The sequence below is a fragment of the Myodes glareolus genome, chromosome 2, assembly GCF_982192425.1.
Source record: "Myodes glareolus chromosome 2, mMyoGla1.1, whole genome shotgun sequence".
NCBI lineage: Eukaryota > Metazoa > Chordata > Mammalia > Rodentia > Cricetidae > Myodes > Myodes glareolus.
The window spans coordinates 44,070,854-44,098,698 of NC_142027.1; the positions used below are offsets into that span (position 1 = coordinate 44,070,854).

The 27,845-nt window shown below is 38.1% G+C and overlaps 1 protein-coding gene across 2 annotated transcripts; it reads left to right on the top strand.

Annotated features, from left to right (window-relative positions):
- The first annotated feature begins 1,072 nt into the window (after nucleotides 1-1,072).
- Nucleotides 1,073-27,845, top strand: Tfg (trafficking from ER to golgi regulator). 2 transcript variants are annotated; one of them, XM_087899926.1, is made up of 8 exons: nucleotides 1,073-1,281; nucleotides 5,682-5,913; nucleotides 8,925-9,008; nucleotides 13,068-13,214; nucleotides 18,658-18,825; nucleotides 22,708-22,836; nucleotides 24,345-24,434; nucleotides 27,039-27,845. In XM_087899926.1, the coding sequence occupies exons 2-8, from the start codon at nucleotides 5,730-5,732 to the stop codon at nucleotides 27,416-27,418; spliced, it is 1,182 nt and encodes a 393-aa protein (XP_087756052.1). In that variant the 5' UTR covers nucleotides 1,073-1,281; nucleotides 5,682-5,729; the 3' UTR covers nucleotides 27,419-27,845. The 2 variants fall into 2 exon arrangements, with proteins under 2 accessions (XP_087756052.1, XP_087756050.1); XM_087899924.1 differs by having other exon boundaries at nucleotides 1,074-1,281; nucleotides 22,708-22,848.

Below are 27,845 nucleotides of genomic sequence, written 5' to 3' on the forward strand. Positions count from 1 at the left end.
GCATGCTCTCATGTGCCAGGTTTCTCTGCGACACTCCTTTTGTCCTAGAGTCTGACTTAAATCTAGGATAGTGGCAGAAGGAATTTTACCTCTATGCATAGAAATGTGGCTTTAATAACGCTAAGCCATCAGAAAGACAGCAGAATGCTATTACCTGCAGCAGCACACTTCTCTGAATCCGTATTATTTGGTTTTAAATAGGAAGCATTGAGTAACAGTTCCTAGAGAAAATAGGGAAATCTTTTATCCCTTCAGCAGTGCCCTGCTTCCCAATCCCTGAAGGCAACTGCTGAAACAACATTATATGAAACTGTGAAAAACAACAGTTATAGTGGCAAAAACACTCTGAAGGAAACTCTACAAACTTCAGGGATCAGTCTGAGGTTGATCCACCTAAAGCAAACGCCCTAGGTAAAAAATGAACTTAAGCAATTGTAGGGTATGCTCAAACCTTTATCCTCCCCAAACCTTCCTGAACCCTTGGTGTTAATTCCACATTTTGTCCTTTCCCCCCCGTAGGGGTGTCCTCGGCACGCTGTGGCCTTCCTAAACGTTCGGGTACCTCCTAGCTCGCGAACTGACTCATCAGAATTCCTCGCACTCTGGGCCAAGCGTAGGCGCCCGACCGTGAATGAATGAATGGATTTGTAGGAAGAAGGCGGGAAAGGGGTTCGCTTTCTCGAGATGCGGCTGGCTCGCTGACTACGACAGCCACAAACTAACAAAAAGACCCAAAGCGTCCTTGGGCAGCTGCCCACTGCCAACCAGGCTCCCTCGGAACCAGCGCAGCACAGCGGCCCCGCCCCGCCCACCGGAGAGAGTTAGGAAGTACTGTCTGGCTGGAAAACCGGAAGCGCTGGTGATTCCCCCCCCCCCGCGCATGCGTGCCCGCCCCGGCTCGCACTTCCTACACCCGGTCATCCAGTGAGAACGTGGGGCCGCGCACCCGACACAGCCGGGTCCTCGCCGGCCGGGCGCCTCACCCTGCCGCGCATGCGTTCTGGGCTGGCCCGGCCGCTTCGAGGCGGGGCGACGGGACAGGGTTTTTGGGTTTTTTTCCTCTGCTCCCGCCCCTGCTCTTCCCACCTGCCACGTACGGGAGCGCGGCTCTCGCTAGGCTTCTTGGGTGTGTGCGATTGGCCAGGCCCGCGCAGCTCAGCTCAGCGAGGCTTGGCGGAGGGCGGCCTGGCGAGTGGGGTCCGAAGCCTCCCAGTGACAGTGAGGAGCCCGCGGCGGCCACGCAGCGGCCGGGTCGGCGGTGACAGCGGCCTCGGCAAGCGGGTACGGCCGCTCCCCGAGGAGGCCGGGGGACCCGGCACGGCTGGTGGGCTTCTGGAACCTCCCAGCGCCCGGAGGGTGGGGCCGGGGACCGTGGGAAGAGGATGGGAGTGAGGCCGGGGGAGGCCGGCGAGCGGCCCTGCGCGGGGGAGGGGCGGCTGGGAGGGGGAGGGGAGGGCACCCGGCCTGGCCCGGCCCGGCCTGGCGGGCGTTTGGGCCCCTTGATAACCCGTTCCTGGTCTCTCGGGGCCGCAGAGGGTCAAATTACCCGATTAGAGGAAAGGGGGTTGAGGAGGTCTGAGGCGTTTGGTCCCTCCACCTCCAGAGCGGTGGAGAGTTGAGTGAGTCGTTCAAGGCAGAGAAAAAGGGGTTCGAGGAGGCCCGGGGCATTTGGCACCTAACCCCTAGAGTGGTTTGGCGTGGATCCCGAGGGAATGCCAAGACCGTGGTCACAAAAAGAAACCCCGGTCAGTCCTACACTGTCGTGCTTAGTGTCCCCTTGAGGCCTTACCCAGTTTTACGGATGACAGTTCCTAACTTTTGTAAGTTTTGTCGCTGGGCACTGTAGGAAGAATCGTAGATGCCTGATCTCAAAGATGATACAGAGTTAGCCATTTCTCTGCTTTTTCACGTGAAGAAAGTACAACGTAGAGAACTTGAGCTTGCATAGCTACCGGTGAAAATGGTTACCATTCTTGCCACAGGCGTGTCAGAAAGATTTTTGAGGACTCTAGGCAGTTTTAGAATAATCAAGACTGTTTATTTTTCCTTAAAGAAAACTGCTTTCCTTTGAGGGTGTGTTCCATAGAAGCTTCTGAATTTTAGAAGGCGTTACCCTGGGGGGGGCATATAAGCAAGAGGAGCCTGGGGCTTGACTGTTCTATACTTGCTACTGTAGGGGGCAGGCTTTATGTCCTTGGGCACAGCAGTTTGTCCCAGTAATCAGAAAATTTACTGGATGGAGGGGCACGTTAGTGTTTGAGTCACTTCTGAACTTCAGAAGTAGTAAGATGGCAACAAGATAGATTTTTTTTTAAAAAAAAAAATGTCATTGGGATCTCGCCAGCAGTTCTAGGAACGAATTCATGTTCATTTCTACCTTATTAGTGAAAAACAGTACCACAGTTGACACTGTGGATGTGTGGATGAGGTTTTCTCTTGGGACAGGAAATAACTGTGATGTCTGTGTATTTACCTGAGATCACTACACCAGTGGGGGACAGCTTTCTCAAAGACTACAGGGAGTTTGCAGTCAGTAGGGAATACTAGAAGTGAGTCGAGGCCATCATGGCAGATGTTAAGGATATTCAGTGTTAGATTTTAGGTTTCTGGGAGCTGTGTTTCCAGCCCCATCAGAGGGCATATTACCAAGTATATTTGTGCTGGGACTTATGAGGTGTCCCCTTTGGCCTAAAGAAGGTGGCCAAAACATCTGGAACTGACAGAATGTTCCAGCTTTCTTCTCCAAGTGTCTTTGCTCATTGGCCCCTCTGTGCAAGAAACAAAGATCCTTAAGTAGCATTTGTATGTCAGGTACTATTTTAGGTGCTTCTGGGAATATATACTAGTGTTTTACTGAAACTAAGCACCGGTCCTTTATAGAAATTGCTGGTTTATATGGCCTGTAGATAGAAGGCAGTAAATGCAGATTTATTGAAAGATCTTTCCTTTCAGGCTGTCAGTGAAAGCATGGTGTATTTACCATCTTGTTAAAGTTAACTATACCTGGGCTATAGTAGATGTTCTGTAAATATTTCTTAAAGGCAGAGAACCAATTTGGCCAACAAGTGAAGAGTTAATTCTATAGAGGTTTCAGGTCATTACACTTCTTATGAGAACTCCACTAAAAAACTGTGTGTGCTCTTTGTATTAAGATAAGCATGGCATCTAGATTGTGGTGTGCAGTTCACACTGTTCTACCTTGACCTTGTAGTGTTGTGTTTAGGTTACTGCCCCATTTCATTAAAGAGTTACTAGTAAAAATGTAATCTTCTCACAGGATAGTGAAGGGGAGTTATTCACTTAAGGGATGGTTAGATGAAAAAACTGGAGTATTTATGTGAGGAATATTGGGAAATTTATATTTAATAGTCATGACGTAAGTTAGGATTGATTAAAAACTTCCCAAGTTGAATAGTTTGGTGATTTGGTGAGTGAGGGCTTTTCCACATTAAAGGGACAGGGCAAAAATAATTGCAAGAGAAGTGTGATGTTGGAGATTCCGTAAGTTGTAGAGAAGGAAACAGAAAGCTGCCAGTAGTGAAAGTTCAAGATTGAAAGCAAAATGGCCAGCAGGAGGTTTAGGACAGCTTAAATGGCTCTCAGTGGTCATTGACTTGGAACAGATGAAAGAGCTGATGGGAAGAACGTTCTGTGTGGATAGATAAGCATGTTCAGGGACTACTGGGCCTTGAGAAAAAGGGATGTTAACCCATTATATGATCCTAAATATGCACTTCTACAGTAGTGATTTGAGTTATTAAAGGTCTTAGCGTTTAGAGTTTAAGTTTATAAAGACAGAAGACATACTGAATACCTGAAGTTAGGTAGTAAGAGGAAAATAAAACCCAAGAAAGGAAAATTCTGTAGCAAACTAGTATTAAGTAGCTAATTCGGTCACTTTTAAGTTTTTTAATTATGTGGTACCCGGTATTTATTGAACCCAAAGCCTTATGTGTGCTAGGCAAGCACTTTGCCAGTGATCTGTATCCCTTTTTCTGTCTTTTGAGACAATCACCAGTAGCTTGGACTGATCTTGAATAACTTTGCAGTTGAGGCAGCCTTGAGATCCTGATCTTGCCCACCCTGCACCTAGTTCTCTTTCTTCTTTTTAAAGTAAAGAATGCATAGCTGGGGAGATGTCTCAGCTGTTAGGAGCATGTACGACTCTTGCAGAGGACCTGAGTTCAGTTTCCAGTACCCATACCAGGGGGCTCACACCACTTATGGTTCAGGTCCTGGCAATCCCCAACAATCTGACTTTCTGAAGCATCAGCACACAATTAAAAATAAAACAAATCTTATACACACCTACTCTGATTGGTGGGAATGTAGGTTGGCAGGTTAATGGAGTTGTGTAGCTTGATCGTGGATAGTTTTGTTAGAAAGCTCAGGAGAATGTTACTCATTTGTCCTTTCGCATTGAGTTTCCAAAATAGGAAATTAGAAAAAGTACTCTAGAGATCCTATTTAGAAAAAATAGGAGATTGTAATTCCATGTTCATACATGCCTCCTCTACCAGGTTAGAGTTACAATTTTGTAGCCATTGTCTGTCTGAATAACTATTGTGTACAAGGTCTCTTTTAGACTCTAGGAAGGTAGCAGACAAAATAGTAACTTTTATATAATAAAAAATAATGTTTCATAGTGTTTAGTGCAGTGAGGAAAATAAAACAAGTGAGAAGACAGTGGTGAGGAGGCATTTTGTTTAGATTGTTAGGTGAAAACTCCAACAGGTGACATGGAATGAGCAGTCTGGTTCAGTGAGGGGTGTGAAAGAGTTCAGGGCAAAGGGCAGAGTAAGCACAAAACCTTGAGTTGGGAGGGGAGTCTTAAACACTGGTGTAGCAGATGTAAGTAAGAGAAAGAAGTCAGAAATGTGGCTAAATACTAGGCCAGAGGCTGGGAACACCAAGTTTTCCTTTTTCTGTGGGAATTCATTGGAAGGTTCCAAGTAGAATGGCATTAGATTTTTTTTTTTTTTACAGAACAAATTTATTTGTTGAAAATACAGTGAACGTGGATGGAGGTAAGTAAGCAGACTGTTGGAGGCATTCTAAAATAAGTCAGACAGATGTTGAATTGGATTATGTTGATGATAGTGAAGATACTGAATTGATTGGATTCCCAAAACATTTTAAAGGTGGTGGTAGCAACCAGCTTTGCTGCCACTTTAGATGTAAGTTGTGAGATAAAGGAAACCACAAGGCCTTTTTTATGTTGTGTTACTAGAAGAAAGGAGTTGCCACTAACAGATGTGAAAGCTTTAGGAGAGGCAGCTTGGGGTAGAAAATCAGGAATTTATTTTTAGATAGATGGTATTGGTATTGTTTGTTAAGTAGTTGAGTATATGAGTAAAAAAAAAAATACTATACATAATAATAGAAATTACATTAGTAATAAAACACTTCCAGACCATTTAGAACATATATTAACAACAAGATTAGCACACACACACACACACACTCTCCTCCTGCAAAACAGGGTTTCTCTGTGTGACAGCTCTGGCTGTCCTGGAACTAGCTTTGTAGACCAGGGTGGCCTCCAACTCTGATTCCTTCCTGCCTCTGCCTCCCGCTAGTGCCACTATTGCCCGGCTGTTATGCACTTTTAGGGGATAACATTCTAATGCTTTGTATTTTTAACTTGTTTCATTGTTTAATCATCAAAACTATTTTTTCAGTTTTTTTTTCCTAGAGTTGTGTGTATATAGAGCATCCTGGAGTCCACCATGAATGGACAGTTGGACCTAAGTGGGAAGCTAATTATCAAAGCTCAACTTGGAGAAGATATCCGCCGAATTCCCATTCATAATGAAGATATTACTTATGATGAGTTAGTGTTAATGATGCAGCGAGTATTCAGAGGAAAACTTCTGAGTAATGATGAAGTTACAATAAAGTATAAGGATGAAGGTAAGAACATATTTAAGGCTAGATTTAGGTCTAAGTATTATAGTTCTATTAAGTTCTTTTACCATTATTTTCAGTGAACTATTCACCATAAGTGACCACTTTTATTTACTGTTTGCATAGTTTATACAATTCTTTTGTTCATTAAAAATGTAATTTATTATTGGAAGGTCGTGTCTGACATATTCACATGACATTTTTACAAATATTTTCTTTCACCTCCTGCTCAGATTTCCACATGTATATTCAAAGTTGAAAGGATTCTCACACTGTATTGGACGGAAAAGGATTTCTTTTTTTGTTTTGTTTTGTTTTTTGAGAGGATTTCTTTACTAACTAAATATGGGAAAGCTGGCTTAAACAGAGGCAGTTGTGTCTCTTTATTCTTTTTCTTTTCTTTTGGCAAGGTCTTAACTATGTAGTCCAAGACTGACATGGCCTCGAGGCTGTCTACGCCTGTCTAGATGAGTTTCTTTGTTGCAGGAGTTCTCAGTGTGCATTAGTGCATTATGCTGATGTGCATTGTCAGTTCGTTGTGTGCAGTGCTCTTAGACTCATTTGACCATGGATGTTTTTTACAGAGATAATTTTTGCCAGACTATTTAACTATTTAATCAGGCTTCTTTGTTAGCATTACTATTGAAATTTTCCTATTAGATGGTTACCAGTGTCAGTTGTACCTGTTACCATTATCTTCAGTCTGTTTCATCTTGGGCTTAGCATTTAGCATTGCTGCTTGTACTGTCCTTGCTGAAACAGCATCACCCTTTTACCTCTAACACTGCTTTTCCGGATTGTCTTTTCATCACTCATAGCTGCATTTCTATGACGACTGGCTTTAAGTCATGATGGTTATTGTTTTAGAGACCTTATGTTCTCAGTGGTTCAACATTCAAGAAATCAAGAAGTATTATCTCACATCCTGTGGCTTACCCTGAGCATTAGCCTCCGGCATACAGATAACAGAGTAGGAAGAGATTTTACTTGCTAGAGTTTGAGATGCTGTCCATTTGTATGCAAAGTGTGGATCAGAACCGGGTCACATGGCTTTGCTAGACTACAAATGGAAATTATTCTTCTCTTGGCACCTATTTTGTGCAACTTACATACTATAAATCAACTGGTGATCAGCAACGCTGGTCATGTGTAAATTCTTTTTGATGTATGTATGATCCGAGAGTACCCAAACCAATGTTTGAGAATCACCTTTGGCCTTTCTACTTTCTTGAACAATTGCCTCCGTTTATAAATACATAGTTTCACCTCTATACCATTCAGATATATTCCTTCATTGAGTGAATTCCTTCTCTTTCTTGAATTTATAGCTCAATTTGTTTTTTAAATTGTATCTTTTTTTTTTTTACTGACCTGGGAACCAAATCTGGGACTTCTAGGCAAGCACTTTACCAATGACCCTCACCCAATACCATGCACAACTCAGTATTTTAGTAATCATTTTAACCTGAGACCTCTACTCTTGCCTAACACTTAGCACATTGTAAATTGACCTTACGATTGACTGGCTTTCTCTTGTCTCCCTCTCATGTTGGTGAAAAGTCAGCAAACTGTGGAGGATCAGATAATAAATACTGTAGCTTTGCAGATCATAGAACACCTCTGTCATACTCATGTCATTTTTGACAGTTTAAAATATGTAAAAGACATTCATAGTTCATTATCCTGTAAAAATAGGAGTGGTTGTGTTGGTTGTAGTTTCTGGTTCCCACTTTGGGATATCTTCCTTATTGAAATCTGTCCCCCATATGCAGTTACCACATTTATTTGCCTTCCTCTATCCTTCCCTTTTTTTTGTGGTGTTTTAAAAAATCATTTAATTTACTCATATTGTTGTTTCATAGTCCATATTGGCCACTACATAAGATATCAACGTAGATAGCATTCCAACAGAAATACTCATTCTGTTACTGCTATTTAAAAAAAAAAAAAAAGAATAAGACTGGGTATTGAAAGTTTCGCTCTTTTTGCATCCATCTGTAGATTATTTTCTTTAAGATGTATTTATGATCAAAATCCCTGAGAATTGAGTACTGTATATATTTATGTATGTACAAGGATCTGCTTATAAAGATCTAAAAACAATTACAAAGTACCTAGTTTATGCCTGGATTTTGGCGTATTTGTTCTAAATAAATATGCATAACAAGCTTTAAAATTGGTATAGTAGAGTGCTTCAGGACAGAATTCATCGCCAGTATTTTGAAGACACCCTTGATTAACTCTTGTAGCTGGTTCCCCTACCTCACTTCATCCTTCCCTTAGCTTTGTGAATGCTTTTAGAACTTTCAGTTGATAGAGTAGGTGTACTGTTTGTACCCTAGATGATCTCACTCTTCAGCATGCATTATTTTATATATATTTACATAGGAACATATTTTTCTGTAGAAAATCATCTTAAGTGATCTAGAAGATTTCACTCTGGTTTACTGAAGTGGTCCCTGTTAACCGTTTTGCAGCTCTCTGTGACTGATTTATATAATCCCCCTCGTTTTGTGGTAGTGCATTTTATTAAAAGTAAGGATTTGAACCTTGAGAATCTTGTTTTCATATTTGGTAAATCTATTTAAGTGTTTTAGAATGGAAAGATTTTTCAGTCTAATCTAGTAATTTGTAATATTGTTATACCTCTTAAGCAAAGAAATGATATGTTCGATTCATTTTCAAGACAGAGTTTCTCTGTGTAGACCAGGCTATCCTCAACTAAGAGATTTGCCTGACTCTGTCTCCCAAATCCCTAGTGATGGGATTAAAGGTGTGTACCACCACACCCTTCATAACTTTTTCTACGTTTTCTCATGATTATATGATAAATATTTATAGAATTTGTAGGCAAAGTTGATTTAGTATTTTTTTAAAAATATCTTTCTTACATGATACTTGATTCTTATGAGAGATTCTAATTGTGCTCTGTAGTTTCAATTTTTGCTTATAAGTTTTTTGTATGATCTAGTTAACTACTGTTGCAAATCTGAATTTATTTTTCTTTTTAATTTCAGATGGAGATCTTATAACAATTTTTGATAGTTCTGACCTTTCCTTTGCAATTCAGTGTAGTAGAATACTGAAACTGACATTGTTTGGTGAGTGGCAAACTTTACAATGAATTTATTTCCTGATGTATTTTTATTTGCTTTGGCTTTTTACTTTTAATGACTCAGAGTTACATAATAAAAATATTTACATTCTTGGGAGACATTGAATTACTTGAAACTATGTATTAAAGTGGTAAAAGTTTAATTCAACAAGATTATTTTGTTTTTGAAATAAGATGTAACGTAGAGATTTCTAAGGGTCTGGATTGATGACTCAGCAGTTAAGGGAGCTTGCTGTTCTTCCAGAAGACCTGATGTCTATTCCTAGCATTTGTGTTGGGCAGCTCAGTCACCTGTAATTCTAGCTCTGGGGATCTGACACCGTTTTTTGGTCTGCATGGGTACCATACCAGGAGGCATACAGATAGCATACAGACACACATACATAAAATAAATATTTAAAAGAAAATAGGTGAAATTTGGGGGCAGAGGGAGGCAGACAAACAGAAAGAGAGAGGCTGAGAGAGAGACAGAATGGGAGATACTTGAATATTAAAACCTGAACTTGGAGTATTCTTGGTAGCTATGGTGAAGTTTTTACTTTGCATTATATAAGAACTACCATTTCATGTCTTTGTGGCAGTGTAGGTCCAGGATTCTAGATCTTTCAGTAGGCCCTACTTTCAAAAAAAGAATATTGTAGAAAACAACTCTTGTCTTGATACGGGAAAAATCAAGGATACACTGGGGTGTTGGTGGTTTGGGAATCATCCATTAAGAATTTATTACCACGGTCCTTAGGTGGACTTTGTTTAAATCTAATTTATCTGTGTAGTTTTGAGTCTTTAGAGCCTGCATATTACCCAAAAAAGGAAAAAGTACAAGAAAAGCAAAATTTTTTTAATCTCAACCTAAGTCATAGATGACCAGAGTATACTGGTGTTCCGATCCATAAGATACACAATGTAGTCCATGTAAGCCAGAAGCAGTGAACACACCTCGAAGCAAGATGGAAACTTCAGTCAGTAGAATTGATGTGTGTCAAAAGTTATTAAGAACTTAAAAGAAGGATAATTGTATAAGGAAAAGAAAGTATGAAAAAATAATTTAGTTTTAAAAACATAGCTTGATAATTTTTTAGAAATGAAAAATAAAATTAAAAGAGTGAAGTGTACATACATAATAACCCTACAGACTTAGAGAATGGGAGATGATGAGAATGAAACATACACTTTATATTAAGAATTTAAAGGGTCAAATGGAGTATAAATATATTAAAACATTGCTAAAGAAAAATTCAAGATTATATAAGATAAATGAAGCTTTAGATTCAGGAGACATATTAAGTCTTGAGGAAGAAAAAATAAAAATCCTTACTAGATGTGTTATTTAGTAATTAAATCTGGTAATAGAAATCACATGTGTCCTATGATTAAGAAAAAAATTATAGTCTGCTAAACTCCAGCAAAAGTAGAAGTGAAAACATTTTCAAAGAGATTGCTAAACCAGTAGAATTTTTAGAACTTGTTAGAATTTTTAATGTTGTCTTCAGCAAGTGGGTGAAACGCACAGATCAAACATTAATTTCAAAAAAGTAATAGATCTAGAAGTAGGAAAACAAGTACGGCAGAAATAATAAGCAATACTTTTATGTAAAGAAATGTGTGATAGGAATAAAAAATTTTAAGGACTGGTTTGGAAAGAAATTTATTGTGAACTTTAGAATGTTTTACTGAAGTATGTATATATTTTAAGAATGATTATTGAAAGTTTTGAAATGCTTCGTAAATGGGACAAAAGGTAATAAAGTGAGCATGCTGGAAGGTGAGGAGAATAAAGAAGGATACAGAGAAGTAAATAATACAAAATATGTATAAACTGATCAATGTACCAGTTAGAAGCAGTGTCGGGGCTGCAGAGATGGCTCAGTGGGTAAAGTGCTTTCCCTAGAAGCATGGGGACCCCAATTTGGAACCCCAGCACCCACAAAAAAGCCAGATGTGGTATGTTCCTGTAATCCCAACATTAAGTGGGTGGAGAAAGGCAACTTAGGGACTCTGAAGCCAGCAAGCATAACCCAAAGTGTGAACCCCAATTTTAGTAAGAGACCCTGTTCCAAAACTACAGCTAAGAGTAAGTGGTAGATGACAGCATAATCAAACTCTGGCTTCCATGCACACATACACAAAAGTAGTTTCTTACGGGAGCTAGAAATAAAAAATTTTAAAATATAATTAACTAAATGTCTGTCCTACATGAAGTTTGACAGATAAGAGGTTAAAAAGTGTGTGTGTATGCACAAGCACATGCGTGTACTCACACATGCTCATACATACTAGACAAAACACAGTCAGTTCTTAAAAGAATATACTATACAGAAACTTTATTAACAATCATTATATGTATATAACTGGTCTTATTGAACTATACATTTTTCTCTATTCCCCTCCCTTCCTCACTTCTCCCCTTCAACCCTCTCCCACAGTCCCCATACGCCCAATTTACTCAGGAGATCTTGTCTTTTTCTGCTTCCCATATAGATTACATCCATGCATATCTCTCTTAGGGGCCTCATTGTTGTCTAGGTTCTCTGGGATTGCGAATTGTTGATTGGTTTTCTTTGCTTTATGTCTAAAAACCACTTCTTATGAGTGAGTACATATGATAGTTGTCTCTCTGGGTCTGGGTTACCTCACTCAATATAATATTTTTTAGATACACCCATTTTTCTGCAAATATCAAGATGTCATTTTTATTTATTTATTTATTTTTTTGCTGTGTAGTACTCTATTGTATAAATGTACTACATTTTCCTTATCTATTATTTGGGTTGAGGAGCATTTAGGTTATTTCCAGGTTCTGGCTATGACAAACAATGTTGCTATGAACATAGCTGAACACATGTCCTTGTGGTATGATTGAGCATCCTTTGGGTATATATACCCAAAAGTAGTATTGCTGGGTCTTGAGGAAAGTTGTTTCCTAATTTTCTGAGAAATTGCCATACTGATATCCAAAGGGATTGTACCAGTTTGCACTCCCACCAGCAATGGAGGAGTGTTCCCTTTACCCCACATCCTCTCCAACATAAGTTGTCAATCAGAAAACTTTGGAGTCTGGGGCAGGGGAATTATCCTTGAGCCTCAGGGAAACCTGTGCTACAGAGAATCAGTATGGGAGAACTCTATTTTCTCAGAAAGTGATAGTTCAAATAGGATCAATTTGGTTGTAGACAAAATCTGAAAACATCTGGTAAGAGGCTGGATCTTGAACATCTAGAAATGAGGAAGCAATACAATTAAATTTATGTTTTCCAAGTTGTGACACTATTTTGAGAGAATGGGTAATTAAATGTAATAATGTTGCCTTCCTTAAAAAAGAATCCTGATGATTATTAAGTAATTAACTTGTGGCTCTGCCTAGTACCTGTGTAAGCAGAGGGTTTGAGGGATTATGTTGATTCATAAGCTCTGCATAATTTGTTAGTGGATTACTGTTGTTTTTGAGACAAAGTCTCTGTATGTAGGCTTGACTGGCCTGAGATTCCTGTGTTAACCATGCTGGTCTTGAGCTCAAAGATTCCATCTGTCGCTTCCTCCAAGTGTTAGGATTAAACAAATGCGTCACCATACCTAACTTACTTTTGAGTGCAACTGTTTGTTTCTTAAGTCATATATAGGCAAGCTGGATAACATTTGTTAGTCATATTTTGTCCTAATACTTATGTATAGGGTACTGTGTTTTTGTATTATTCCAAGAATATAACATATTACAAAATATAATTTGGAAGTTACAGGTAGATCCCAGGGCCTTGCTGGCCAGCCAATCTTGTCAGCTGGTGAGGAGTGGTTTGTTTAGAGAGAGACCTGTCTCCAGAAGTCATGTTAAAAAGCCATAGAGGAAAATACTCAGCACCAACTTCTGGCCTCTATGGGAACACTCACCAGCATGCAAATTCTACATGCACAGACAAGTTAGAATAAATGAAGGAAAGTAGAACTGCTTCTCGTTTCTGCTGCTTGTTTTTCTTTAGTGTGTGTTACTTTAATGACATATGTATTCTAATTTTATCTCCAAAATTTAAGCAAATTAATGATTCTGTTTTAGTTAATGGCCAACCAAGACCCCTTGAATCAAGTCAGGTGAAATACCTTCGTCGAGAACTGATAGAGCTTCGAAATAAAGTGAATCGCTTATTGGATTGCTTAGAGCCACCTGGAGAACCAGGCCCCTCTACCAGTATTCCTGAAAACGGTAAGCTCAATTTATTTTATTCTTGCTCTTGCTTCTGTACATTTCAGCATCCCACAACTGTTAGGATTACTGTGAAGCTGCATTATACTACTTCTTGGATTGGATCATAGAGCTATGGGAGGATGTTGGTGGAGTTTTCTTGTGCCAGCAGCCATTCTCAAATAACCCCTCAGTCTTAATATTAATTATAAATGCTTGGCCAATGAGTCAGGCTTGTTGTTAGCTAACTCTTACATTTAAATTAACCTGTGTTTCATGTCTACTCACTGCCATGTGGTTTGATACTTTTTCTCAGTACAGCATGCTCGTCTTCTCCCTGCGTCTCCTGATCACTCTCTGACTTTGCCTTTCTTCCTCCCAGCATCCTTAGTTTGGTTGTCCCACCTATTTTTGTTGTTGTTGTTGTTGTTGTTGTTGTTGTGAGATGTTTTATTTTTTAGGCTTTTGGAGATGCCCATCGCCAAGCTCCCAAATAAATCACATATGAAGATTTATTCTTACTTATGAATGCCCAGCTTTAGCGTGGCTTGTTTCTTGTCAGCTTTTCTTAAATTATCACGACTACCTTTTGCCTCTGGGCTTTTTCCTTTTTTTCACTTCTGTATATCTTACATTCCTTCCTATCCTGTGACTGGCTGGGTGACTGCGTTTCTGGCCCCTGATGTCCTCCTCCCCTGATCTCTTGTTGCTTGTTCCTCTTCTTCCTCGTTTCTCCTTCTGTTTCTACTCTCTACCTGCTAGCCCTGCCTATCCTTGCTCCTGCCTTGCTATTGGCTGTCTTTATTAGACCATTAGGTGTTTTAGACAGGCAAAGAATCACAGCTTTGTAGAGTTAAACAAAAGCAACACACCTTAAAATAATATTCCCCAACAATGTTTCCTGCTTCGCTGCTGGCCAGTCAGTACTTTATTAGCCAATGGGAGTAATACATGTTCACAGTGTACAGAATTATTCCACAGCAGGACAGGGTCTGGACCCCATTTTTACAGCACTCTCTGGGGCTGGGGAAGTCACTGGGTGGCAGAGCACTTGCCTGACATGTGCAGTGCTCCGGATTCAGTCCCTAGTGCTGAATAAGAATGAACAGGCGCACAGGTGGGGGCATCGGCCAGTAGTGCTGCTGTGATGACTCCTTTACAACTCGTCTCAAACTTGCGTTCATACAATAATTGTTGGTAGTGTGATAACTAATGAATCTTGGGAATTGAAATGATTTTATTATGATTTTTATGTCATAAAACCTAAGTTTCAAGTACAAAATAATTTTAGATTAGTACTTTAAAATAGTAATTAGAGTTTATTTTAAATACAATTTTGAAAAATATGCAAAGGAAAAACTTATATTTACTGGTGGCATGTACTATGTATAAGTAGTAAAGATAATTTAAGGCTTATTGACATATTTGGAGCTGATGTAGTTTATGCACCAAAATGTATTTTATGATATGGCTTGAAATTAAAACTATTTCATAGATTTAAAGATTTTTTTTAAAAAAATCAACTATTTTCTTCAACTTTTGTTTCTTAACTATTTCACTAAAAATGTTTTTGTAAATGATTACTCATAATTTTAAAATTTTAAAATACAAAGTGGCAACTTCTTATGAAGCCAGGCTAGCTATTTGTAAGGGTCATAAAGAGAATTTATGGAAAAGTGGCATGTTATACTCTCTCAAAAGTCTTAGACTTGGGAATTCAATAATTTTGGAATGTAGTATGAGAGCTGGCTTGTTGGGGTTTCTGTCCCTCCCAGTACCCCCAACAGCCAGCAAGCAACAAAGAAAATCACACACAAGACTCCATAAGGTTATAAACTGATTGGCTCATTAGGTCAGGCTTCTTGTTAACTCTTATAACTTATATTAACCCATTATTCTCATCTATGTTAGCCATAATGGCTCCGTACCTTTCTCTGCTGGGCAAGTTACATGCTGCCTCTTCGGTGGTCTGTACAGGAATGGCTGAGAGAGAGCTTCTGCTTCCAGAATACTCCCAGTCTCTTTGCTCCACCCCTACTTCCTGTCTGGCTTTCCCGCCTATACTGCCTGCCTGGCCAATCAGCGTTTTATTAAAATATGATTGACAGAATACCCTTAATTTCTTCATGATTCTCTAGGTCCTTGTCCCTTCTTCCTTTGAGGAGTAGACCCAGGGTCTTACATGTACTACTGAGTTAGAGACCTATCCCCTTGATTGACTTTGTATAATTTGATTAGGTTTTAAATAAGCCATTTTCTATAATTTCCTTCTTGTCTTGTTCTAGCCATATACATTAACGGTAAATGCTCATATTTGCTGATGGTTAGTAATTTCTAATCTTACCTCTTTCAGACTATGATGAAACTTACTAAAATACTTTATGATCTTGCACACTTGTGATGAAGGCTTATATGTTTCAGAGTAAATCAGTTTGCTTATTCTGAACTTTGTTCTTTTTTGTTTGTTTTTGTGTACATATTTATGTATGGATGGATGTGCATGCAGGTGCAGCATGTGTGTGCATGTGCATATGGAGGTCAGAAGTAACCTTGGGTGTCATTCTTTGGGTACCTTCCACCTGTTGCTTTATGACAGTCTCTAGTTGGTCTGGAACTTCACCAATTAGGCTAGTCTAGCTGGTCAGTGAACTTCCAGGAGTCTGCTTGTTTTGGCCTTCTGTCTTGCGAACAGTGGGCTTACAGGACCTGGCCAGCTTGTTACTTGAATGCTGGGGTTTCCAACTCAGGTCCTCTTCCATATATAAAGCAAGTACTATTTCCAGAGCTATCTCCCCAGCCATGAACTTTGCCTTTCTAAACTAAAAGTCCCAATTTTAAATCAAGGATCGAATAAAAACTTTTTAGACCATTCTCCCAGAAGAATTCATGCATCAGTTTACATAGCATTTATATAACCATGTCAAAGATTATAAAGGACAGACAAGATTCAATCAGTATAGCCATTATCATGTAGCAGTTGCCTAAGTGTCCTACATTCCTGTCTAAGAAATAGAACTTTGCTATATTATATTTCCTGGTGGACTTGGCTTATTTGAGAAGTAGATTAGAAGAAGTAGTAGTAGCATGAAGGGGATTATTTGCAAGGTTAGTGTGGAATGCTGCTCTTGGGATGTAATGCCTTGGGGTTTGAGGAACACATGCAGTTTAAAAGATCTTAACTTTAGGTAAGCTTTGTATCCATTTACAATATTTTCAAATTGTTTTCTTAATAGCAAGAAATAATAATTTTTTGTTAATTAAGTAAATGGTTAGAAATGATTACTCTTTTGAAGCTTTTTGTGCCACCTGGTCCCCCAGTCACTTTTAAAATAACCACCCAGAGGCTTAATATTAGTTACAAACTGTTTGGCCTATTAGCTCAGGCTTATTATTAATTAGCTCTTACATTTTAATTAACCCATTTCTATTAATCTGTGTATCACCATGTGACCTGTGGCTTACCATAAGTGCTCTGACATCTTTCCCCTCAACTGCTGCTGCTGCCTCTCTCAACCCTGCCTTCTTTCTCCCTGTATTTAGCTTGTTTTTTTTTCTCTCGTAGCTATATTCTGCGCTCCCAAAGGCCAAAGAAGCTTTATTTATGAACCAATAAAAGTAACATATTTTCAGTGTACATAAGGACATCCCACATCAGCTTTGCTTTTGGTGTCATGTTACTTAAATCCCAGGTTATTATTAATGAATATTCAGGTTATTCTCAAGTGTTTCTGTTCACAAGGTATGGAGGTTCGAATGAGAATGGCCCCCATAGGCTCACATACTTGAATGCTCGGTCACCAGTTAGTAGAACTGTTTGGTAAGGATTAGAAAGTGTGGCCTTGTTAGTGTGTCACTGTAAGTGGGCCTCGAGGTTTCAAAAGCTCTCAGCTACTGCTCTAGTGCCATGCCTCTCTGCCTCCTGCTGTTGAAGATCATGCACTAATCCTCTGAAACTGTAAAAAAAAGCCCCCAGCTAAACAGTTTCTTTTTTAAGAATTGCTTTGGTCATGATGTCTGTCTTCACAGCAATAGAATAAAAGACACAAGAGCATAGTACAAATGCATCTATCAAACTAGACCTAACACTAATGAATCCAAATTCACTGTGAAGAATTACCTTAAGTTAGAATCATGTCATTTAAACTTTGACACCTTGTGTATTATTTTGAAAAACATTCTAAACACATTTTTATGTGAGTATTTTAATAAATAAGATACATAGCAAAATTGTGTTGTTTTATAGATGATAAGGAATTTTAAATGGCTTGGTTTCTATTTTAATAGTAGAGCAGTAGACAAAACATAAGAGTTGAGATCCTAAATTTAGGCAAGATTTACAAAATAAGACATTTGTTAACTCTGTTTGCTGGGTATCTTCCATATGTTTGCAGTCATTGGGATATGGGCTGTGTAAATAGCTCAGTTGGTAAAGTATTTGACGTAGTGTCTGTGTTCAGTCCCCAGAATCCGTGTTACAAAAAAAAATCAGAAAACTTCCTGATACGATGCTATGTGTTCCTAACCCAGCACTGACTGTTGCGGAGGAAACAGGCAGTTCTAGGGATCACTGACTAGCCAGGATATACAGATAGCCAATTGGTGAGTTCAGGCCGTAAGAGATTCTATCTCAAAAAGCAAGCTGGAAATGTCACTGGAGATTGTCTTCTGACTGCCACATGCATGTTCGTGAATATGCGCACACACACGCACACACACGCACACACACACACACAAGTTGGTGTTATAACGTTGTGATGAAACACCGTAACCAAAAGTAATTTGAGGAGGAAAGAATTTATTGGGCTTACATATCCTAAATCATAGCCCATTGATGAACTTCTAGGCAGGATACTCAAACCAAACAGGAATCTAGAAGCAGGAGCAGGTGCAGAGGCCATGGAGGAGTGCTGCTTACTGACTTGTTGCTTATAGCTTGCTCAGCCTACTTTGTTTTAGAACCCAGGACTACCAGACTTTCCTACAGGCCAATCTTAGGGAGGCAGTTTTTCAGTTGAGGCTCCCTTTTCTCAAGTTGATATAAAAATTAGCCAGCTTGACTCCAAAAAAAGTAAAATGAAAAATGATAGTGTTTGTTAAGGAGCTTTAAAATTAATAATAATGATAAGTTTTCTTTCTCCTTTTCTTTTTTTTCTTTTCTTTTGTTTTTGAAACAGTCTTGCTGTGCAGCTCAGGCTGGCTTAGAACTCTTGATCCTCCTTAATCTAGTAATTGTAAGAGGGGGAGTGGGGAGAGACAATTCTTTTTGAAAAACTGTTCTTTATCTTGTATTTCCTTTTACCCAGTTTTCCTGAAGCATACACATACATATAAAGAAAGAAAACATTCTATAGTTCTGTATTCACAGATTCTCACTCTGATATTACTGACAGTATTTATACACATGCAATTTTATGCCTTTTTGATTGTATTTGAGATAAACTTGCTTACTCCTTTATTCTTACAGATGCTGTGGATGGCAGGGAAGAGAAGCCTGCTGCTTCTGATTCTTCTGGAAAACAGTCTACTCAGGTTATGGCAGCAAGTATGTCAGCTTTTGATCCTTTGAAAAACCAAGATGAAATCAACAAAAATGTCATGTCAGCATTTGGATTAACAGATGACCAGGTTTCAGGTAGGTCAATTCTTTTTCCTATGTATCCTTATCTCCCTTCTTTTGTGGATACGGCGAAATACTACATCTTAAGGGTTAAGCCAGTTATATTTTTAAGCGTATTTAAGTTCCTAGAAAATGGGGAAATACATGATTTCAGCACCCCCTAAGAGAATTCTTTCACCCTTTCCAGTCTGTAGCACTCTTTTTCCACCTTAATGAATAACCACTGTTTGTTTTAGCTAAATTTTATTAACAGCAGTATTTTCAGATTCTTTAAAAAAAAAAAACAACAACAACTCAGTTTTTTAATAGGATTTAAGTTGCATTTGATAGGTTTTGCTGTCTCCTGAAATTAGGAAATTAAAATTAAACAGATTTCTGGCTAATTTCTTTATGCAAATAAGGTTTTAGTATTAAAGCAGTACTTATATTGTGATTTATTTTTCCTTTTAGTTTCTGGTTATCATTTCGTCAGCATTATTTCTGTTTTTCTTTGGGGATCTTTCTCACACATTTATTGTTAGAACACTTCATGTTTTTATTAGCTGCTTTCCTGTTTTATAAAATACGTCAGATTTTCTTGTTTCTGTCTATCTTGCAGTTTTTAGTTGTAAAGCGGGCATTTTCATTAGTGTATCTTTTTGTGCTTTTCTGATGTTTTTATTGTCTTTTTTGAGAACTTTGTGATTGCCCTTCCAGACTTAAACTACTGGGGGATAGTAACTTTTTTTTATTATTATTATTTTTAACCTTTTATTTTTCTTTCTTTGCTCCCTTGGAGTTACCTCCATTCCTGAAACAGATGAGTGGCTAAAGATTTGAGCAGAGTTTATAATTAATTATTTTGTTGCAAGTAATTACCTCTTCAGTGACAGGGAGTTTCACCTTCATTTCCAGTTCCTTGTCCAACCATGAAGTTGTTAACATGATGGTTTTCTGCCATTGAAGCTACAGAGGTCAAGTCTTAATTCTTAATTCACTGTGTTTTTCCTGGGGTAAACTCTTTTCTGGTTTCTGTGAGATTTGATTGACTAGTAGTTATTTTAAATAACTTTTCTTTGGTTTTATTAAAGTTTTTGCTACCTGGCGCAGGGTTTACCTGACTATTTACTTTGCCATTTTTAGCAGTTGGAGATAGAGAATTTATTTGGTCTGTTCATTTTAATTTTCTTGGGAACTTTTGTGAGATTATTCATTGAAGATAATTGTGTTAGATTTTAAGGAGAAAGTTGAATATGTTACCTGTTCTTGACAAAAGATAAACAAATGATACATCGGAAAAACACGTAGAGGATTGAAATAAGAACTGCAGTTCCAGCTACTTCAGATGTCAGACAGTGCTGTGTAAGAGCAGCCTTGAAACTGGAAATGGATGTCATAGGTCAGACCAGAATATCATGGTTGTGATTTCTATTAAATTAAAGACCATTTTCATGTGGATTTGTGCACTTCGTTGTCTTCACATGGACAGCAACCAGAGTACTTTTTTAATTTTTCATGTGTGATATGGTTAGGGAGGAAACGGCTACCACGGTAATGTAGAATTGAAGAGACGTGTTAGAGAAACAGCATGAACGACAGTCGGAAGCTACATACAAAAGAGAAAAGAAGAGCCAAGCACTGAGTCTTTTTAGGATTAATAGCATAATATCTTCTAAGGGAAAGTGTGTGTGTGTGTATGTATGTGTATGCGCACATATAAACAAGTAAAGTGGTGGTAAACCAGTCAGTCATACATTTTTAACCTGGTAATCAGCTTTCCCATTACTATAAAACCTAGAGTAATCTCATTAGTACATGATTGTTAAGGGACAAGTTGTTGACTGAGGTTTCTGTCCTGCCCAGTTCCCTTAGTCTTTAAGTCCCAAAGAAATCACACAGAGGTCTACATTAATTATAAACTGATTGTCCTAGTATCTGAGGCTTCTTATTAACTCTTATAGCTTGTATTAGCCCATTATTCTTGCCTGTGTTAGCCACGTGGCTTGGTACCTTTTTCGGTGAGGCAGTCACATCTCGATATCTTGCTTCCTCTATGACTGGGTCACTACTGCAGACCGAGATTTCCTCTTCCCAGATTCTCCTGTTCTCATTGCCCTGCCTTTACTTCCTGCCTGGTCTCCCTGTCCATACTTCCTGCCTGGCTACTGGTCAATCAGCATTTTTTAAAAAAAATAATAATAATACAGTGACAGGATAAGAGACCGCTGTCCCACAACAACAAACCATATGCCTAAAATGGTGGTATATTAGCTTTGTCTTGAGTGGCAAAATACCTGAGAAAATAACTTGGGGCGGTGGTTCTCAACCTGTGGGTTACAACCCCTTTTGGGGTTGCATAGCAGATACCCTGTATATCAGTATTTACATTACAATTCTTAATAGTAGCAAAATTACATTTCTGAAGTAGCAACAAAATAACTTTATGATTGGAGGTCACCATAACATGAGGAACTATTTTAAAGGGTCACAGCATTAGGAAGGTAGAAAACCACTGACTTAGGGGAAAGGAATATATTTTGGTTTTCTTGTCCCAGAAATCCCAGTTCATGATCCATTGGCTCCATTAGCTTGCTCCTGAAACAAGGCAAAGCACCACAGGGGCTGAGTGTGTATAAGAGAAGGCTGTTTACTTTTTGGTGGTCAAGAAACAAATGAACATATAAAGGGGGGCTAGAGACAAGATAGATTCTTAAAGTACCTGTTCTCAAGAACCCTCTCCCTTTTTCCCTTCTAATAGCCCACCCAACTGTCAGTTTATCAGTGGGGGTAATCCAGGTATGAGATCCAAGCACTTTTGTTTCAGACACTTCTCAAAAGTTCATCAGCCTTAGTACTTGGTCTTTGGTGACTTTCTGGATTTAAACCATTATAAATTCTGAGGACATAACACTAGAGCAGTTAGAGACTGCTTTCAGGAAATGATAGTGAGGATTTAAATCAGTAAGTAAGGAGTTCAATTACTTAAGTTGCATTGCCAGAACTAATAGTGACTGCTGGTTTGGGCAGGTTACTGCAATTTAAGTAATTGAACTCCAAAAACTCTAAGTCACTCCTCTGTATTGCTAAAATGGCTTAAAGGAGTAAACCATCTGTAGTTATCTTCAGAATAATATGCTCTTTGACTGTCATAGTATTCGGGCTGTACAGAGAATCTAGATTTTCTGTATTTGCTTCTGTGTTCCTTATTCTAGCAGAATTTGATAACACGTGTTAGTAGAGTCCGAGACATTTGGAAGCAGAAAGAACCAGAGCATGACCAAAGTTCTTAAAATCTTCAGGAAACTGGAGCCTGTATAGAAAAACAAAGTAGAAATCAGTGTGGCTCATAATAAAAGCCATAGAGAAATTGACTAGGGAATAAAGTGTAAGACAATAGGCTTGTTACTAGATTTTAAAGAATGTCTTTTAAGTATGTGACTATTGTAATTAATCATAAAGAGTGGAGGAATAGTGCTAAGTAGAGGCCAAAACATTAGATATCTTATGAAACTATGAGGTGGGTTATTTTAAGTAAAATAGGAACATGTGAGAAGTAAATGTTTGGATTCCTGAATATAAACAGGATGATTACATTGACTTTATAGACAGCAGAGGCCTGCTTAAGAAAGAAGCACTGTTTTCAGCTTACTGTAGATGGGAGTTTTTGATTTTGACATGGGTGGTTAGGACTCAGGAATTTTGCATTTCACACATTGTAGAGAATGATTTTCTATTTTGGCTTTGGATCGTAAAGACTGAAACAAAGTAAAAATATAGAGCACATAAATTTAGTGTTTTTGGTGATGTGATTGTTGTGTAGTGATTTTATTTTTAATATTATTAACCTGTACTTTTAGCTGTGCTTGTTAGTGAAAGGCCTTGAACAGGATAATTAACTGACTTTTCATGACCGTCCAGGGCCACCCAGTGCTCCAGCAGAAGACCGCTCTGGAACTCCTGACAGTATTGCTTCTTCCTCCTCAGCAGCGCACCCGCCGGCAGTTCAACCACAGCAGCCTCCATATACAGGAGCTCAGACACAAGCAGGTCAGATTGAAGGTAAAATAGCCTTCAGAGCCCGTGTGTGGGAAGGGCCATGTTCAGATGTATTTATTGAGGCATTATTGGTAATGGCAATCCCTGTACATAGGTAACCCCGTTGTCTACAATCCATATACATAGGTAACCCTGTTGTCTACAGAAATGTAAAATAGTTCTATTGACGTGGTGTGATTTGGTGTCATAGAACCAAATAATATATTGGATATGGTTCTGACTATTGAAAATTAGAAAAAAAGGATGAAAATATTTAGGTAATATAAACACAAAGTGAAAGATGGGTGGGGTGAAATGACTTTATACTCTGCCTTCCAAAAACTATATTTTCTGTCACTTAGAAAGATTTTAAATAGAGATGATGAGGGATAATTTTAGTTTAAATTAATTTAATTTTAGATTGCTTATTTGGTTAGCAGTGCATTTTAGGTTAATTTTCTTTCTCTCCAAGTTATGTGTCTTCAATAAGTAATTTAATCTCCGGGTTGTGATTTTTTTTTCTTTTCACCGATCCCCCCCCAAAAAAGTGAAAATTGGACTAAACTAATAGTTTCAAAATAGCTTATTAATCATGAAATTGAAAACCTAGTATTTAAATGGCCTGATTGGTATGAAGGATCTCAGATCAGCAAATGAGGAGCCTCACTGAAAAACACAGAATTCTGCAGAACATTCCTTACTGAGAAATGTGTCATTAGATAACTTTGACCTGTGTAAACACCATGGAGTGGTGGTTCTCAACCTTCCTAATGCTTTGACCCTTTAACACAGTTCCTCATGTTTTAGTGACCTCCAGTGATAAAATTATTTTGTTCCTACTTCATAACTGTAATTTTGTTACTGTTATGAATTGTAATGTAAATATCCATGTTTTCCTACTGTCTTTGGGGGTTGCAAGTTGAGAAACACTGCCTTAGAGCATCTTTATACAAACTAAGGTGGCACCAACATCACTAGATGATACAGTATAGTATATTACACAGTGAGTGACCATGTTGAAAATAATTTAAGAAAATAAAAGAACAATGTTACTCAAAAGTCAGTGCTTTTCTTCCTCTGAATAATTTGATAGCTGCTAAAAAATTAAATGACTTGTAATGAGAAAAGTGCTATGAATCTTCAGATAGGTATGGCTAACATAAGGAAATGTGAAATTACATGGCAATGTATTGGTTCCTTTTCTCTGATTACTTACCTGATGGCATATAGTTTTAAAAATGTGTTTTGTGGAGTTTATGAAGTGGTAGTCACTAGAGTAACATCAGAAAAAACCTTGCTCCCAGGTAACATTCTTAGCAGTTTACCTACTGCAGAATAAGCAGTCACTTTTCTTAAATTACTCATTCTTGTCTTCATAGACATTTAAAGTATAACGTATATATTGTATATTCTTACTCAGTGTGCTTACATATTATAATTGTGAGGAAATGTAAAGGTGCCCTACAAATATTTCTCTTCCAAGTTAAATCTTCGTTTTCTGTCTGTATTTTCTTTCATAGGTCAGATGTACCAACAATACCAGCAGCAGGCTGGCTACGGTGCACAGCAGCCTCAGGCTCCTCCTCAACAGTACGGTATTCAGTATTCAGGTGAGCAGGTGCTAAAGGGAGTTAATTTGCAGCTTTTGATCTGTTCCTATATTCACTAAATTTTAAGTTCTTTCTTATTAATACTTGATTTATAATACTTACATTGTCATAATAGGTGATAAGTACTTATTAGGGGACGCAGTACTTATTTACATTTAAATTGTTGTGTTTCATCAAATTAGCATTTAATTTTTTCAGTGAGCAAAAGTGATGTAGGTGATTCTGTAATAATCAGTAATATAAAAATGTTTTCCATTAATAATCTAATCTATTAGAGAACTTCAAATTGACAAAAAGATTTTCTTCTTTATCTGTATCACTCAATAATTCTAGGGTACTCTTAAGTATTTGTGGATATATTAACAATATAACAACACATGCAGAAGCAAAATGTCATTTTTTTTAGTGTTGTTCTTTTAAATTAAAAATAAAGTCTGTGGCACAAATTATATTAGTATAGAAGTAATAGGCTGCCAGAGCTGAAGAAACGGTGTCATCATCTGATATAGGAGATCCTTTCGTCCCTTGTTGTGCTTCAGGACTTAACCCGAGAACCCTTTTGACTTTGGCTCGCTTGGAGATGGGACTTGGGCTTTGTTATTTTAAAAGCATGACAGGTCATTGTATAGCCAGGATGAAGACCACTGATCCTGTCCTCCTCACTCAAGACATGCTGATACTGATTGAGGGAACTGGAACAGAACCTTGTTCTCTTGACTTAGAACATTTTATATTCTCCAATGTAGAGCAGAGTGATCAATATTTTAGGGGTGATTGTAGCTGTAGCTGTTTGTTTTATTAATTTTTTAAAAAAAACTATCTTGCAATTTGTGATAGTATTCACCTGACATTCATTTTGGGGAGTTTTGGGGGTGCAGCAGTGGAGACAAGTAGATGTACTAGAGAAGCACTGCTGTTATGATTGACTCAGTAGACTGCTACTGAAATGGCCTTGTTAGCGCTTACTACTGTTTCCTCTCCTGAGCAATAAAGAAGACTCCAGGTGCTTCCTGATTCAATTTAAAGAAAAAGTTTAGATTCCAGTTGCAGAGTGAAAAGACAGTTGTTTTGTTGTTTCCCCTTCAAATGGGTTAGTCATTTTCAGTATAAACTTCTTCCCCAAAATTTTACAGTAAAAAGCTACACTTGAAAATTTTTATGGGCGCTGACGAGTTGGCTCGAGTTGGGAGCACTCACCGTCTTCCAGAATAACAGAGCTTGCTTTCTGGCGTCCACGGTGATGGCAGCTTATGACCACCGAAATCACAGCAAGTCCTGTGCCCTCTTCTGGCCTCTGGGTGGGTCACACACACACAATTCTAAAAGCTTTGCATAGAAGAAAGGAGAAGTTACATGATATTTAAGATGCTTCCATAAATTATTTTAATTCAGTATTATTTTAATTCAGTATTCAGGTGTTATCATGAGTAAGATGTTTTAGAAACTTGATTCCTAAGCTTTCTCTTAGAAGTTTTAGTCAGAGTCTTCACTGAGTTAAATTTAGTGCTTTTCAAATATACTGTTATTTCTGATCCACTAGTCCTGTTCCCTTGACTTTGAGAACTATGGAAATAACCAGCTAATTTCTCTGCATGGAGACCTGTTAGTGCTGGTGGTAGTGACACTGACACTTTTGGTTTGCCAGTTTTCCCTCTGACCTTTTCCAGTTATGTTCATGGACTATATCATAAAGGTTTCTTTCATAAGTAAATTTTGAGCCCAGGTTCAAGGTGAGTTCAGAATATACTCAAATTCATTCAATCCTTTTTTTTTTTCTTAAATGCAGGGTTGTACATATTTTAATAATTGTCTTATGTATCTGGTATTTAATGCTGACAGGATTCCAGTCAATGGAGAGGTTTCATTGCAAGTAGCTGCAGGTGTGTTTCATGGTAGAGAATAAAAGTTTTTCAGTGAAGCAGATTTTATTTTTAATTGTATCCTAGTAAATAATGAATATAGATGTTGATTTTGTGGGCAATGTGATATGTTTTTTTGTTTGTTATGCCATACTAAGTCAAAATTTGAGTTGTAAAGGCAAAGTATCAGATGCCAAAATAAAAGATTTTTAAGAACTGTAAAAATGGTACTTAGTAATTAGGTTATTCATAGGTATTATAGTGAATACACTTCAAAACACTTCATTTATGTGGCGTATTTGTAGCAGTTTCATTTCTAAAGCCCCTGTCTCTAATGTTTTTATATAATACTGTTAAATAGGACTTCCCTCCAGCCCTGATTAGTTAGAACTTTGCTTTTATGATTTTTGTCTTCCTAGAAAGCATAATTCTTTCACTTATTATTTGAGAATCTATTGTAAGAATTATGTGCAAATGGGAATTTGCTTAAGGGTTATTTAGTTTCAAAGCACTTGTAAAAGATGTGTACAGTAACTTGAATTTTAGAATATAGGATTAAAAGTTATCTGGAAAATTTTTATAACTACTTGGCCTTGATATTTTGTGCTGGACTCACTACGTAAATGCTTGTGAATACATTTATTAAATTTTTAATCATTTTTGGTCCATAGCAGTAAGACTAATTCTCTGGAAAACTTTCACCTAAAGAACCAAGACATATATGTTATTTATTTTGCTTTTTCAGCTAGTTACAGCCAGCAGACTGGACCCCAACAACCTCAGCAGTTCCAGGGATATAGCCAACAACCAACTTCCCAGGCACCGGCTCCTGCCTTTTCTGGTCAACCACAACAACTGCCTGCTCAACCACAACAGTACCAGACGAGCACTTATCCTGCACAAACGTACACTACCCAAACATCTCAACCTGCTAATTATACTGTGCCCCCTGGTGCTCAGCCTGGAATGGCTCCAAGCCAACCTGGTGCTTACCAACCCAGACCAGGTTTTACACCATCTCCTGCAGGTACCATGACCCCTCCTTCTAGTGGGCCTAACCCTTATGCACGTAACCGTCCTCCTTTTGGTCAGGGCTATACCCAACCTGGACCCGGTTATCGATAAGGAGGTTCAGCTACACTATTGATGGCTAATTGCCTCCCAAAAGACTACAATACTATTTTGTTTCAATTTGTACTGTATTGAAGTTCAAAAATTTAAAAAGCAGAACAATTTTTATGATATCGCTGTTGCTGTTAATTGAAAATTTAATTTGCTGGAATACAAACACAAAAAGACCAAAATGAACATTGTTTCCTCCCCTGCTTAAAATTGTAGCAGCTTCCTAGTTATTTTGGAACACTATTGCGTGTAAAATGATTGGCTTTCTAGTTCCCAGAGGAGATTAAAAAGCTAGGCTAAGGTTTAGCCATCACACTTGGCTATTTACTATTAACATGATGTACTAAAAGTAGAGCCCTTTGAGAAGACGACTAGACATTATGTATAAATGTAACATTGACAGGCTAATAAAGGTGATTGAATCCAATAA